The sequence below is a fragment of the Ostrea edulis genome, chromosome 2 (assembly GCF_947568905.1).
Source record: "Ostrea edulis chromosome 2, xbOstEdul1.1, whole genome shotgun sequence".
Taxonomy (NCBI): domain Eukaryota; kingdom Metazoa; phylum Mollusca; class Bivalvia; order Ostreida; family Ostreidae; genus Ostrea; species Ostrea edulis.
Window position 1 is genome coordinate 60852973 of NC_079165.1, and position 16349 is coordinate 60869321.

General features: G+C 36.3%; 1 protein-coding gene across 1 annotated transcript in view; it reads right to left on the reverse strand.

The window, feature by feature from the left end:
• Window positions 1-3968: 3968 nt before the first annotated feature.
• LOC125679998 (glutamate receptor 2-like) overlaps window positions 3969-16349 on the reverse strand; it is a 34548-nt gene continuing 22167 nt past the window's right edge. The window contains exons 12-19 of the mRNA XM_056153418.1: window positions 15526-15668; window positions 14960-15315; window positions 12758-12956; window positions 12381-12625; window positions 12157-12262; window positions 4846-4980; window positions 4551-4691; window positions 3969-4112 (exon numbers count right to left, since the gene is read on the reverse strand). Of these exons, the coding sequence (XP_056009393.1) occupies window positions 4041-4112; window positions 4551-4691; window positions 4846-4980; window positions 12157-12262; window positions 12381-12625; window positions 12758-12956; window positions 14960-15315; window positions 15526-15668 (1397 nt within the window). The 3' untranslated portion in view covers window positions 3969-4040. The remainder of the gene's footprint in view (window positions 4113-4550; window positions 4692-4845; window positions 4981-12156; window positions 12263-12380; window positions 12626-12757; window positions 12957-14959; window positions 15316-15525; window positions 15669-16349) is intronic.

A 16349-nucleotide genomic window follows, 5' to 3' on the forward strand; every position in this document is an offset into this window, starting at 1 on the left:
CGCAACTTGTGTTGATATGTGTATTTTATTCAAACATCTGACAATAGAGAACAAAAGAAATGTACATGTAGTAAAATTATCTAAAACCAACTACCAAAGGAAAGTTTCATTATTCAGTCATGTAAACCATAGTTCAAATCATGGTCCCCAGTGTCAGAATGGGATCAGGATAGCACACTTTCGAGTTGCAGCCGGAACACTGATTTATGATTGCAATCATCTTCAAGACCTCGATACTTCCGGTGCAGACGATACATATGCAGTTATACGTAGATTCAGGCACGTAGAATGAGGGAGTCGGGTACCTTTTTAAACAATGTTTATTTTCTGTTATAGATATATGGATTTAAGATATATTAGGCGACTGCCCCCCCCCCCCCCCCCCCCAACCTTTTTGTTTTGCAGTAGTATTGAATGTCAATGGTAAGATTGATTGTATATTGTTTAACGCCCCGCTCCAGAATTTTTCAATCATTTGGAGATGTCACCATTGCCGGTGAAGGGTTTCAAAATTTAGGCCTATGCTCGGCGCTTACGGCATTTGAGCAGGGAGGGACCTTTATCGTGCCACACCTGCTGTGACACGGGGCCTCCGTTTTTGTGGTCTCATCCGAAGGACCGCCCCATTTAGTCGCCTCTTACGACAAGCAAGGGGTATTGAGGACCTATTCTACCCTGGATCCTCACGGGACGTGAATGGTAAGAATGTGAGATCCGATAAGTAATGGAAGTTATGACTTGAAGGTCCCCTCCATGGTTTAAGAAACCGATGTTTCGTACAACAAAATTTGAGGTTTATTTAGTCTTACGCCACAACCCCCACCCTTCGATTTAAGAAATTGAAGTATAAGAAACTCGTTGGAGATGCAAGTTGTATGACAACCCACCCACCCCCACCACAATCTGGATTTTGAAGATCGACCAAAAGAACATGGTGGTTTTGTTATGTTATTATTTCTTTTAGCTTACCCTAAACTTTGAATAACGATCCTACGTGCCCAAGATTATTATGAGTTCTAAACCCCGTCAATGGACGTCATGCTGATTTAAGATATTGGCTATCTGGCAGATGTGAAGTTCTTTCCAATGCAGAAGAAAGATCCCACGAGTAGGCGAGATTGCTGCGTCGGAAAAAATACGACACACCACAGGGTAGCAATCAATACCTTAAGTGAACGCGCATTTTCGTGTGTAGATCCATATCAAAGATTGAAAATATCATTTTGTGGTTTAGAAGTATGTTCCCGGCTTTTTGTTTACATGATCGAACCAGGCCTTACGATACCGGCTACACTAAACCCCATTTCAAGAGTTTAGTATACTATGTGTTTACACCGGAAGTTCAAAGCGCACGAAAAATGTGAAGGCGAGTATAAAATTCGGAGAAAACACTCAGATGAGTTTGATTTGTGTTAACGTGTACCGATCGCAGTAGCTCAGTGGTAGAGTATTCGTTTCATATCCGGGAGGTCGTGAGTTCGAGCCTTGCTCGTGCCATGACCGCGTCAAACCTAAGACGTTAACATAGGTAGTGATTGCTCCTTCGTCAAACGCTAGGTATTTGGAAGTGAGAATCACGGGTCTTTTGGATATGACCTTAAAAACGGAGATCGCATCAAGCATTGGCATATTCAAGAACTCTCACCTTTGCGCTAATCATAGTTCTAAATTTGTGGTACTTCACCTACAGCAGGTGACGTATCAATATGAGTAAAAAATTTCGACGGGACTATGCTATTCCTTCTAATAGTGATTGGTGAGAAATGTATGATGTGAAAATTTGCCATATCTTCCATCAGTTTGTTGGAATTCCCATGAATGAATTGTGGCCCTTAGTTAGCTGACCCTTTTTTATATCTTACGAAGCAGAATTTACTCAAAAGCTTCTACACGAAAAGAAAACTATCTTGCTGTGGGCTTCTACTAGGTATTTAGATATATCGATGACGTTTCATCTATTAACAATGGTCATTTTCATTCATATGTTGATTCGATTTAAATCGAGGCAGGCTACAAACAAGTGGTTGTTACAAGGGTTTCAACAGTCTCGTTTAAAGTCAGCATTTCGCAAATTCTATGATAGCTATGTGTTAATAAAGAAAAGTGCTTTGCAATATATTTGCATTAACTTCCACGACCGTGTATACATGCATCTATTTCATTGTGTAGAATTCGTCTTTAACATTTCTTTTAAAAAATGTTCGTAAAGACTGGAAGCTTTTTTTTTTTTTTTTTTAAAGTTATACTTTGCTTGTTTTATACGGAAATAGCTTACGCCAATTATCGAGCCCGATCAAAATCCATTTGAATTCCAAATATATTTATATAATCCATAACAAGTTCGTTAAATATCTTTGAAAATGCACGAGGATATGAACTGTAACGATTCACACCAGCATATTTCATGAATAAAAAGTATGCCTGCGTGAAGCGTAATTGCAGTTCATACCCTTAAGCATATTCGCGCATTGTTCACAACTGCATCGCATTCACGGGGGAATGAACATGATTACAACTTGTAAAAATATTAGTGGCAAAATCACTGGATATACAACTATAATGTAATGAATTATCAAATTAATACAATGGCATCCTTAAGTATTGTCAAATTAGTGTTGCTAAAGGCATGTTCTATTGTGAAATATGATCGATTGCTTACTATAAAAACAGACAAGGGTGTGATTATAATTTTTTTTAAATATATATAATTATATCAAATCAATTCTTACTTCTGAAGCCAATGTTTTGCAACTGTGAAAGACTGGAAGGAAACTATTTCAAAATATTCAAGACGTATCATCCTCAATATAGAGTGGATTCAAGCCTGTTTATCTTCGACCTCTGAAGCCAGGGTACAGCCAAACATATTGGGAAAACGATGAAGAAGATTTGAAGATTAACAAAGCTGCAGTTTGCCAAATCAATATGTATATGCACCTTCATACAATGCAGATTCCATTAAATCACAGTTTTAAACATTAGAAATATTAACAATATATGTCCCATTTGGCCCCATCCTAGAAACTGAACCCCTGGGTCATGAAATGTACAATTTTGATTGAGGCCTTCCTGCTTTGCATAATTATGCATTCAGTTTTCCTTTAAGATGCGCAGATCTAGAAAATAAAACTAGTCAGATTTGGCAATGTTTGACATGCCACATCTTCACAAGTCAAGCGTTATTGATTCGTAACCTCGCACTAACCCTTGACAAGTCACCATTCAAAACATGGGTTCAAGACGGAGCATATGATTGGTTTGCAGCCTGTAGCGTGGAGCCAATCCGACAACGGCTTTAATAATCGGTCGAAAACGAAACTAAACACGCCTCGTGCGGCATCGGCAACATGGTATAAAATTTGTGACCGTCGATTGATTTTCGAATTTTAAAAAAAAAACACCCCACATAGACTAAGTTTTAGAATACGAGCCGCATGAAAACGATGGATTTCCCAAGTAGGTCTGTCGATTGTGTTTCAACAAATTGAACAAGTTATTTAGAACTGAAATAGATTAATAAATAGCTACAACATATACATGTAAGGGACGAAAATGTGAATTATTAATTAATTTACCTATAAAACAACAAGCAATGTTCATTATGTTGAGAAAAGTACCCCACGAAGATCATTGTTTACTTTCTGTTTTGCCCTTACCAAACTTGCATCTTAAACAAGGAATCTCATTGGATGATTTAATTTTAGCTTATTGCGTCATCCTCTGTCCCAAACCCATGTTTTGAATGATGACTGATGTCAAAGGTTAGTGCGAGGTAACGGTAAGGACGCTTTGTAATGAATTCGAAAAGAAAGAGTTAATATGATAAAGAAATTAAAATAAGCGTAATTGTTAACGCACGGCGGACGATAACAGATGGGGCCAATTGCAAAAGGTCATCCCGAGTTATTCAGGTGACCCAGAAAATCTTGCAGCAGAATAAACTAGAAATCTAAAAGAAAATACTTCCCTTGAGTGTATATAACTTTATAAATTTGATTTACACAATAGATTGCATAGATTGTCATGAAACACTTTCGCCACTAAACGTCTGTATGGGCATTGCCGTCACCAAACGCTTCAAACCCGATAAATCCAGAAAACCCCTGTTGGCTCTGTATAACAAAGAATAAAATAAAGTATTAACAATATTAATCTGGTAGACTTACACTGATATCTATAACACAAGCGCTTCTTACAATAAACAATATTAATCTGGTAGAATTACACTGATATCTATAACACAAGCGCTTCTTACAATAAACAATATTAATCTGGTAGACTTACACTGATATCTATAACACAAGCGCTTCTTACAATAAACAATATTAATCTGGTAGAATTACACTGATATCTATAACACAAGCGCTTCTTACAATAAACAATATTAATCTGGTAGACTTACACTGATATCTATAACACAAGCGCTTCTTAAAATAAACACTATTTATCTGGTAGAATTACACTGATATCTATAACACAAGCGCTTCTTAAAATAAACACTATTTATCTGGTAGAATTACACTGATATCTATAACACAAGCGCTTCTTACAATTTCACTGTTGTGTACTTCGTCGTTGATATAATCCGTGCGGTTGATGCCATAGTCTGAAACATTTCCATTCTCTCGTTCGGATGGTGTTCGAATCAGCTTTGCTTCAGACGTATCACGGTCATTTATTGTGTAGATATGCTTTTAAATAGTAAATATTTCCATACTGAGATTTGAAATATATTAGTGCTACATTAATGATAAAAAAAATATATATAAATAATCTCAATTACTGCTTCTAATTTGTACATATATTGCAATTGGCAACTGTATATTTGTTTTTCAAAAATGTTACCTTGGGAACAAGTTGCAGTCGTTTGAGTGTCACCTCAAAGGCACCAAACAGCACGGCAAGGACTAGTCCCCCAATCAGGATATAGAACACGCCGGCGACGTTGCTGAGCGGTAAGGATCTCTTGCCTGAGGTCTCCTGTACTCAGAAATTAAAAGTGAGCAGTTAATACGGGCAATATTGCACTGTTACTTTATACTAAATTCTCTTCACCTTAATAAATATTCTTTCAGAATTTCGTTTTTAAAAGTGTTTAAAATCACGAAACGTTACCTAGATTACTCATCATTGATTCAACATCTTAATTTGCAGCTGCTACATGCACAATTATTGCATCACATGGGTATAATATATTGCATGTCTGAAATAATATCTAGGTATACCGTATCCCTAATTAAGGGTATACGTTGTTTTTATTAATAATAACAATCATACGTGGTAGCTGAGTCAGTAGAGCGCTTGTTTCGTTTTCGGGAGAACCAAGTTTGATTTTAAACCATCTATACATTAGGAGTGTACCCATGATTATCGCTTGACAGTTGCGAGTTTGTTGAATGAGAACCTCGTATAACAGTAAACATTTACAAAATGAAGAACCCCCAAATGGACCGGGCGCACATACTGACCAAGGTAACTCAGGTGAGCAATGTGGCCCATGGGCCTCTTGTTTTATGTCAGGTTGAACAATCAATATAGTGCCTTTATTAGCCCCACCTGCGTTTCGTGCAGTGTTTCATCTAGAATTAATTTAAAAAATTCATAACAATGTGAATGTAAATATTTCGGTATAGAGTTCTTAGACTGTATTATTGGATTATACAACATTTCTTGTGGGATTATTACATGACGCAAGTGTATTCCCATGGCGTATCACACTTTAAGGATTGTCTTTATATGTATGATCTCTACAGTTTTATTTAAATGAAGATTTATAACTAATCTCTGTAATATACAATGTATAAATTCCATTATTAAGATTCCGCTGGAGTAAATCTGGCCTAGTTCTCCATCTCAATGTGTTATAGTCAATATGCTGCATCATTTATAGGGATATAAACATGATATGTACTCGGCTAATCGTGTACCCATCAAAACATCCGAATATCGAATACCCAATTAGGTAGTTGCAGTTAGATAAAATAGAATGTGAGAAATATGGTATTTATTCTTACACAATTCATTTGATGGAAAATCAAAACTTATGACTCGGATTCATTAATTAACTGCCTATTCAACGACGGACCATCTACTCAATGGACTTCATATTTACTCATATTCCAATTAGGAGATAATGACATTTATTCTTCATGCCACACGTAATTGAACAATTACCAAGTCTATCGTAGTATGTTCTGTGTCTATCGTAGTATGTTCTGTGTCTATCGTAGTATGTTCTGTGTCTATCGTAGTATGTTCTGTGAGTCTATCGTAGTATGTTCTGTGTCTATCGTAGTATGTTCTGTGTCTATCGTAGTATGTTCTGTGAGTCTATCGTAGTATGTTCTGTGTCTATCGTAGTATGTTCTGTGTCTATCGTAGTATGTTCTGTGTCTATCGTAGTATGTTCTGTGAGGGTCTATCGTAGTATGTTCTGTGAGGGTCTATCGTAGTATGTTCTGTGTCTATCGTAGTATGTTCTGTGTCTATCGTAGTATGTTCTGTGTCTATCGTAGTATGTTCTGTGAGGGTCTATCGTAGTATGTTCTGTGAGGGTCTATCGTAGTATGTTATGTGAGGGTCTATCGTAGTATGTTCTGTGAGGGTCTATCGTAGTATGTTCTGTGTCTATTGTAGTATGTTCTGTGAGTCTATCGTAGTATGTTCTGTGAGTCTATCGTAGTATGTTCTGTGAGGGTCTATCGTAGTATGTTCTGTGAGTCTATCGTAGTATGTTCTGTGAGTCTATCGTAGTATGTTCTGTGAGTCTATCGTAGTATGTTCTGTGAGTCTATCGTAGTATGTTCTGTGAGGGTCTATCGTAGTATGTTCTGTGAGGGTCTATCGTAGTATGTTCTGTGAGGGTCTATCGTAGTATGTTCTGTGAGGGTCTATCGTAGTATGTTCTGTGTCTATCGTAGTATGTTCTGTGTCTATCGTAGTATGTTCTGTGAGTCTATCGTAGTATGTTCTGTGAGTCTATCGTAGTATGTTCTGTGAGTCTATCGTAGTATGTTCTGTGAGTCTATCGTAGTATGTTCTGTGAGTCTATCGTAGTATGTTCTGTGTCTATCGTAGTATGTTCTGTGAGTCTATCGTAGTATGTTCTGTGAGTCTATCGTAGTATGTTCTGTGTCTATCGTAGTATGTTCTGTGTCTATCGTAGTATGTTCTGTGTCTATCGTAGTATGTTCTGTGTCTATCGTAGTATGTTCTGTGAGTCTATCGTAGTATGTTCTGTGAGTCTATTGTAGTATGTTCTGTGAGTCTATCGTAGTATGTTCTGTGTCTATCGTAGTATGTTCTGTGTCTATCGTAGTATGTTCTGTGAGTCTATTGTAGTATGTTCTGTGAGTCTATCGTAGTATGTTCTGTGAGGGTCTATCGTAGTATGTTCTGTGAGTCTATCGTAGTATGTTCTGTGAGTCTATCGTAGTATGTTCTGTGAGTCTATCGTAGTATGTTCTGTGAGTCTATCGTAGTATGTTCTGTGAGTCTATCGTAGTATGTTCTGTGAGGGTCTATCGTAGTATGTTCTGTGGGTCTATCGTAGTATGTTCTGTGAGGGTCTATCGTAGTATGTTCTGTGAGGGTCTATCGTAGTATGTTCTGTGAGGGTCTATCGTAGTATGTTCTGTGAGTCTATCGTAGTATGTTCTGTGAGTCTATCGTAGTATGTTCTGTGAGGGTCTATCGTAGTATGTTCTGTGTCTATCGTAGTATGTTCTGTGTCTATCGTAGTATGTTCTGTGAGTCTATCGTAGTATGTTCTGTGAGTCTATTGTAGTATGTTCTGTGAGTCTATCGTAGTATGTTCTGTGTCTATCGTAGTATGTTCTGTGTCTATCGTAGTATGTTCTGTGAGTCTATTGTAGTATGTTCTGTGAGTCTATCGTAGTATGTTCTGTGAGGGTCTATCGTAGTATGTTCTGTGAGTCTATCGTAGTATGTTCTGTGAGTCTATCGTAGTATGTTCTGTGAGTCTATCGTAGTATGTTCTGTGAGTCTATCGTAGTATGTTCTGTGAGGGTCTATCGTAGTATGTTCTGTGAGTCTATCGTAGTATGTTCTGTGAGGGTCTATCGTAGTATGTTCTGTGAGGGTCTATCGTAGTATGTTCTGTGAGTCTATCGTAGTATGTTCTGTGAGTCTATCGTAGTATGTTCTGTGAGTCTATCGTAGTATGTTCTGTGAGTCTATCGTAGTATGTTCTGTGAGGGTCTATCGTAGTATGTTCTGTGAGGGTCTATCGTAGTATGTTCTGTGAGGGTCTATCGTAGTATGTTCTGTGAGGGTCTATCGTAGTATGTTCTGTGTCTATCGTAGTATGTTCTGTGTCTATCGTAGTATGTTCTGTGAGGGTCGAAACGTCCGAATCAGATTTTTAAAACAAAAATATTAAACGGACTTTATAATATACTTTGTCGTTCAGTAGGGATCAAAGATTTCAGATTTTTTTTATTTCCGTGAACCACAGGCTCAATGGATATACATGTACATGAATGCAATTATCAATATATAAACAACATGCTATTGTGGAGAGTGAGGAGTTTACAGTTATTAACTGGGTTCAAGAACAACAGCTGCATTGTTTCACCCACGAACGGTTGCCCAAAACTGTAGGGTGAGGACAACATATCCGTTCGAGGGTCAAACAAAACAGCTGTTGTCCGAGAACACAGTTTATAGCTGTTTTGTTATACACCTTCATTCTTTTTAGGTTGTTTTTATGTTGTTTTTAGGTTGTTTTTATGCCCCCGGAAGATTCGGTTGTATATAGTTTTTGCTAGTCTCTCTGTCTGTCTGTGGCCAAAACGTTAACCTCATCTTTTATACTTTTCATATTTGGTATGTGTATTTCTTGTGGCAAGACCTTTCCATCGTCACCAAAATCTTTGACCTTGTGACCTGGTTTCTCTTTGTCGTAATCAGTGTTTCACAAACACATCTTGTTTCTAGATGCAATATGGTTTGTTGAGTTTGAACTAGTGCACATGATTGCGTACATCTATCACCGTTGACACTAGTTTAAAAAAAAACGTACCCAATATCCTAATTAATAGTTATATTTTTTGGTGTTTCTGCTCTGCGTTTCATCTAATAAATTCTGTATTTTATCAGCTAAATCAGTGAACCTCGCCATTACGTAAACAAAGCAGCAGACCAAGAATCGTGTTCTACATCATTAAGATCACAATCAGCATACAGCCGTCGTTCCCTGACTATATCATTATGTCTTCCAACTTCAACTATTAATATACGAAATGAAGTTATTAATAAAATTTGGAAATATTTCAAACGAAGTAAGAAGTCGACATCAGTAGTTACTTTTATACTAGTGTAACGGGAAGGGAGAAAATGCAACGGACCAGACCGGGATTCGAACCCGGGCCCCCTGAATCTCTAGTCAGGTGCTCTACCAACTGAGCTAACTGGCCACCTGTGATCGAACCCGGCCGACCGCTACATTAGCAAATAGCACAATTTCCAATGCAAAATACCTAGTATTATATGTTCCAATGCAAAATACCTAGTATTATATGTATGTTTACCAATACTTATTTGTGCAAGGGTTGAAAATTATCACGGTACGGACGATTATATCACTGTTTTATAAGATAGATAATAAATGATGTAGCTTATTGATGACGACGAAATCAATAGTAAAACAGCATTGAACAAGAATTAACTGATCAAGATGATGCTTTTCCGATTTGGGTATTTGATCGGGAAAATGACCGAGTAAGCGTTTACTTCAATTTTATTGCAATTGGTTTTCGTCCGTCGTTGTCCGTCGTGCGTTAACAATTGAACATTTTTAACTTCTTAATAACTACCAGTCTAATTCTTTTAAAATTTGGTATGAACCATTGGGAAAAGGGGGACATAAATTGTAATTTCAGGACTCCAGCACTCCTGGGACCCTAGGGGCGGGGCAAAAACTGCCCAAAAATTACCAATTTTCAAAAATTTTCTTCTCAAGAACTACACACCTGTTAGAAAAACTAAATGCATAGTGATGTAGAGAAGGAAGGCCTCTACCAAAATTGTAAATTTCATGATCCCCAGGGTAGGGGTTCTGACTCCTGGGCGGGGCCAAACTTGTTATATAGTGTTTATGTGTAAAACACTTAAATAACATTTTCTTTAGTGCTTTTGATACTAAATTGAAACTAAATGGATAGAGCAGGTAGTCTTTTACCAAAATTGTAAATTTGATTTTCCCAAGGGTAAGGGTTTTGACCCCAGGGTGGGGCCAAACTTAGTATATATTATACATGTGTAAGTTTGCTGATACTGTATAAAATCTAAATACATACTTAGGAATAGCAGAAAAGGATGTACAAAAAATGGTGAATTTCATAACCCAGGGTTATGACTTTAGAATGAGTCCAAATCAGTCATATCTGTAGATATTTTAATGTTAATACCACCTGTTATTTAAAGACTTTCATCAGTGTATGCACTTTTAAGGACAGTGAAGTTTTAAGAACACATCTTGTTTTATACTGTTTCTGAACATTAGATTTAGCTTAGATATTCAGAACAGGAATTTTTTTCTAGATTTCATAGCCCATGTAAGTAGTGATACTTTTTCACTAGTATTCAGGTGATCGACAAGGCCTGTGGGCCTCTTATTCGATTTTAGAGTGTCAGAGTGCAAATACACCAACCAAATGGCTCACATGTATAAGTGTAATGTTAAAAATTAAATGAAACCGGATACTTCAATGCTGGAACCATCAATATACTGTAAGCAAAATACCAATCATCAGATGAAGCAATATTTAAGTTTATTGAAGCAACAGGTGTAATCGGAATCTTTGATTTCATGTCGTTGTTACATTTTTCGACATTATTTACTGTGAAGTTGAAAAAACAAAAATGGACGCATTCCACTGAGACCTATAGAAGACGGGTGACTGTTGTTTTTGTGTTCAATGAAGACAAAATTTTCAAATGTATATAACATATCTGTGGTGACATTCCTCTGCCCTATGACAAATTCCTTTTCTATAGACTATTTTGACATGGAAGAATTTAGATAATTATGTTGACATGCCAGAAAATGTGATAGGATATGAATTCGAAAAAAATTCAAAAAATATCAAACATCGCAAATATGTGACACCCAACATGCACTTATTCATATTGACATGCAACTTAATTATATTAACATCCAACTTATTCATGTCAATAGTTCTTTCACTTTGTGGAACTCTTACGCACAGTGAGACGCAAAACATAATATCGTCCACATGCGGTGGGTACAAATGCTTATCGCTGCCTTCATATATTGCCTAAAGGCCGATTATCAGATATCATGCAACCACCCAAACTGCAGGGACATACAATATTAGTAAGTTTATTAGTACATATATTTAATGATAAAATACCTCAAACAAAAATCGATAATCACCATTTTTCTTTGATTAAAATATCACTCGTACAGAAGAGGAAATAAAAAAAATTCATATTTAATTTAATGGCCTAATTCAATTAAATATTATTCTTGATATGGTCAATTTAATGTATACCAACGGCTGATATAAACCAAATTTACATTTTCATTATTTTTATCCGTATTTACATAGCTAGTCTATAGTATATGTTAACACCTTGTACCCACCCAAGCGTTCAAAGGAACACTGAACGTACCTCTATCACAGAAGAGCTGATAACTCGGAAGTTGCGTATTGTGTGACATGCAACTTATTTATGTTGATTTTCAAGTTGCAATTTTTCATAATTAAGTTGCAAGTCAACATATTTATGTTGCATGTCAACATAATTATCTTAAGTTACATGTCGACATTATCCATAGAAAAATAACTCGTTTTAGGGAGATGAAGTATGCAACCATACATACCGACTAATTGTAGATTTAAAATAGACGAAATCTAGTAAAACTGACTTTAGTGCACCTGATTGTGATAGTTTAAATCATGATGACGTCACCACTGACCAAATTGTGATAGTTTGAATCATGATGACGTCACCACTGACTTGATTGTGATAGTTTAAATCATGATGACGTCACCACTGACCTGATTGTGATAGTTTAAATTATGATGACTTCACCACTAGTTTAAATTATGATGACGTCACCACTGACCTGGTTGTAATAGTTTAGATTAAGATAACGTCACTACTGACCTGGTTGTCTGGAGCACATTGTGACTTATCGTGCCACCAACGCCTTTTTAGTCGGTGTAATGTTCCATCCTCCTTCAACTCGAGTACGACCAAATTCAACTCGTCTCTATATAAAACAGACGTCTCTTGAAATTAAAGAGGAATGAATACAAACAAGGCAAATGGAAGTATTCAAATCTAGAAATTACTAAGTAGTTAGAGTGCAAACGAGACGTTCTAGATACCTCAACGGAGAATTCAAAGGTGTGGCGATACCAAACCCCTTCGAATTTAGGTTTCTTCCTACCATCATGGTATCACAAGGTTCTCGGCTGTTGGCATATTCATTGGATGTCGATTCTAACAAAAAGGCATACTTCCCTTTAGAATCCTTCACTCGCTTTATGCCTTCGCTTATTTTTTTAACATTATACTGGTCGTTGAATTTCATAAATTCGCCCATTTTTCGGAATGTTGGAACAGTGGACATCTACAATGATACAATTGATGCTAATACTTACATACATTGCACAATAGTCACTTAATTTTTCATACAGGATTATTATATTATAATCAAACATGATAAGCACACACCAATACATATTTTAAACAAGACAAGTACCTCGAAGAATTCACGTGTGGATCCAGACCTCACTGTGCCGTACTTGATTTCTGTTTGGGCTTCTAGATCATCTGCTGACGCTATTGGAGTTACCAAACGTTCAATGGTTAGAAAGGCAGCCAAATTGGCTGTGTATGTTGAAATTATGATAAGTACAAAGAACCACCACACTGTTCCTATCACTCGGCCTGACAGGGAGCTGAAATATGGATTAACCTCATCTGTACTAGTATCTCAAAATCCTTGCGAAATGCAGTAAATTTAAGCGCGCTGAATTTTTTGGCCTTTTAGCGAATTTCGCATAACTAAAACTAATTTCCATTGATATAAATGAACGAAAAAGGTGAAGATAACGAAAGGTAATCAATTTCATGAAAGGTGAAGATAACGAACAGTGATCAATCTCATAGCCCCTATAAGCAATACAAAATAGATAGTTGGGCAAACACGGACCCCCAGATATACCAGAAGTGGGATCAGGTGCCTAGGAGGAGTAAGTAGATTGTATTGGTAAACTAGATCGTTATAACGACCATAGAATTTGCAAAATGCTGATTTTAACGAGACTGTTGAAACTCCTGCATCATAAACTTGTTTGTCAGTAGCCTGGCTATATATAAAAACTGATCATACGCAGGACAAGCTCTTGCGTATCGAATCAGTTGAGATATATACATACCATGTACAGGTGATAATGGGATATTGCTACACAAATAAGGGAAGTTGACGATGGAGAAGCTGAAATCTTCCTGTTTGTCATAAAGTCGAGAGTAGTTAGTTTGCCGTTGATATCTACTTTCAATAAAATATCTATGTATGAAACAAAAGTGAACGACTCTGTGGTGTCATAAATCCTATAACAAATACAAAATGGAGAGAGTTTGGAATATGTTTGTCTAAAATGGCAACTACCAAAACAATATATCACCAATAATCCGTTAAAATTGAGTTCGTTTGTACTTTCAATTCGAAAAAGTTTCACTCATGTAGACTTTAAGAAGTGTCAAAATGTTGACGTATGCATGACGCTAACGGCCGTGTTACTTAGGTGTCTTTGTCGAGTCAACGCTTCCCGAAGGGATCCGGGTTAGAATAGGTCCTCAGTACCCCTTGTTTGTCGTAAGAGGTGACAAAATTGGGTGGCCATTCGGATGAGACCACAAAACCGAGACTGTGTCACAGCAGGTGTGTCACGATAAAGATCCCTCCCTGTTCAATGACCATAAGCGCCGAGCATAAACCTAAATTTTGCAGCCCTTCACCGGCAATGGTGACATCTCCATATGAGTAAAAAATTCTCGAGAAGGACGTTACATTCATCAATCAATCGAGCCAACGCACATCGTTTTTTAGAGGTCAAATCCGAAAAGACTTCTCATTTCTTTTATACCAGTCACTACCTATGTCAAACGTTTTAGGTTTGACGCAAGCCAGGGTCGAGAATCGAACTGGGACGCCCAGATTGCGAAGTGGACGCCCTATTCTTTAGAATACTCCAAAATAACCCAATATACGGTACCAAAAATTATTGTACAAGTACTAGAATTGAACTGAATATTCTTGAGATGGTTAAGGTTGATCGATCCTCGTGTGATGTCATAGTTTTTTGCAAAAAACATTAAATCAAACTTTGCGCATGATAGAAATATATCTTTCAAAGGAATGTTATTCACTGGATAAAATTTTAAAAAAAAGAATGTAAACTATTGATAGTGAAAAAGTTCATATGTTCTATAGATAATCAATTATTTATAATGAAAAAATGTTGTCAAGAGCAACAACTCCTATGCTGGTATTTCCTCTACTGTATGTCTATTATATAATGACTTCCCTCATATCCGCAATTAATTTATACATATTCATATATTAGCAGTTTTTCCTAAACTGTTGACATTCAAACTTTGTCATTTTATTATTTTTTTATCTACATATATTTTTCAGTACTCTGTTTCATGAAAATGTGTGATTTTCTAGGGGTTTGTGTTATTTGTGGTTTTTTTTTTTGTTTTTGTTTTTTTTTTGTATATCTGGTATCTTAATAAAGGTGGCAACATATACATTTTCTTTGGTTATTGATTAAATTCAGCTAAATTATGTAAACATTAATATTAATACATTTGTATTAATACAGTTTTTCCATTTTCAACCATTAATATTGATAACTCACATTAGGATGGAGCTACCTTTATCATTTGAACATACCGTGGGCATGCATCACTCCCTTGGAGCATAAGAGCACCAGCGGAGAACCAGAACGTATTTACAAGTGAAAACTCGTTTTCATATTTCATAGTAGTTCCTGGAAATAATTTCCTCCATTCATAAGGGCTAGCTCTGCACACAAAGAAAAGCCCCACACTGACCGCGGCATAGGCTAACAGTATGAACATCCATATTTGTATTGAAAAGGGTTTCATAAATGAAAACACTCCCGGCTTTTCTATTTCCGGTTTCTTTATCATTATACTAATCCCAACATCCATGAATGGTTTTGTGAAATCTACAACATTTTCCCTTTTAAGCGTTATCGTTAATGGAGCAACAGCCATGTCAGCAGTCTGAAAAAAGAAAACGTTTATTCTTTTGAATGCTTTGATCCATTATTAATTTTACTTCTTCAAATAACAATGATAAAAATAGATCATTCAGACAAAAGCGTTCTGCTAAAACTGTAGGAAAAATATCACGTGTCAAATTCTATAATAATTGTGTATAAAATAGATCTTCATGTTTATAATGCATTTTTTGTACATAAAAAATCGTTTTACCCCATCAATTAACTCCCCCATAATGCCGTTCCACTTTCCTGTTTGTTCATCCTGCCGTCCAAATTGATTGTCACCAACAAGTTCAAGTCTGTATTTCAAATTCAGTCGTTTTGCAATCTTCTCAGTCAAATCAACCGTAAAACCTAAAAAGTGTATTAAGATTACCACTATCTGCAGAGTCACATATATTTGTGGAATCAAATTTTCTTGAGTTTGGAAAAATAAGCATGATTAAGGAAACTTGATTTCGTGAGTGTAGCATTGTACTTTTTTTTTTATTGTAGTTTGTTTTAAACCTTACCGCAAAGCAACGAAAAGAAATACCATTTGGGTATTTCTTTTCATATGAGAAAACTTGAATTAATTTGTTTTCTGTATTAATCACAAAACATGTCCCTCAAAATCAATTTAGATGAAATACTTTGAAACTTGAATTCTTATGAGATTTCTGACTTGGCGTTATTCTGGAATCAAATTCAGACGGATTTCCTCCAACAGGATTGAGGAAGGTTATCGCCTGATGGAAATACCGCATTCATTTTTTACCTGTAGGATTATCGTCACCTTGATTTGTTTATTGTGGGTTTAGAATAGTCAGTGGTTTGATCGGTATTGGTCCTCTTCAGTAGAAGGGTAGTCATCGTCTGTCTGTTCGTCTGTTATTACTATCACTGTTATCAACTTTTCCATCTTTCATTCTTTTGTTGTATATCTTTATTTTTCCTACATATTTTTTTATACGAACGAATGATAATTCAAGTGCAACATTCTTACTGGGGAAAAAACAACAAAAAGAAAACAAGGGTACAGTTATATTATAAATA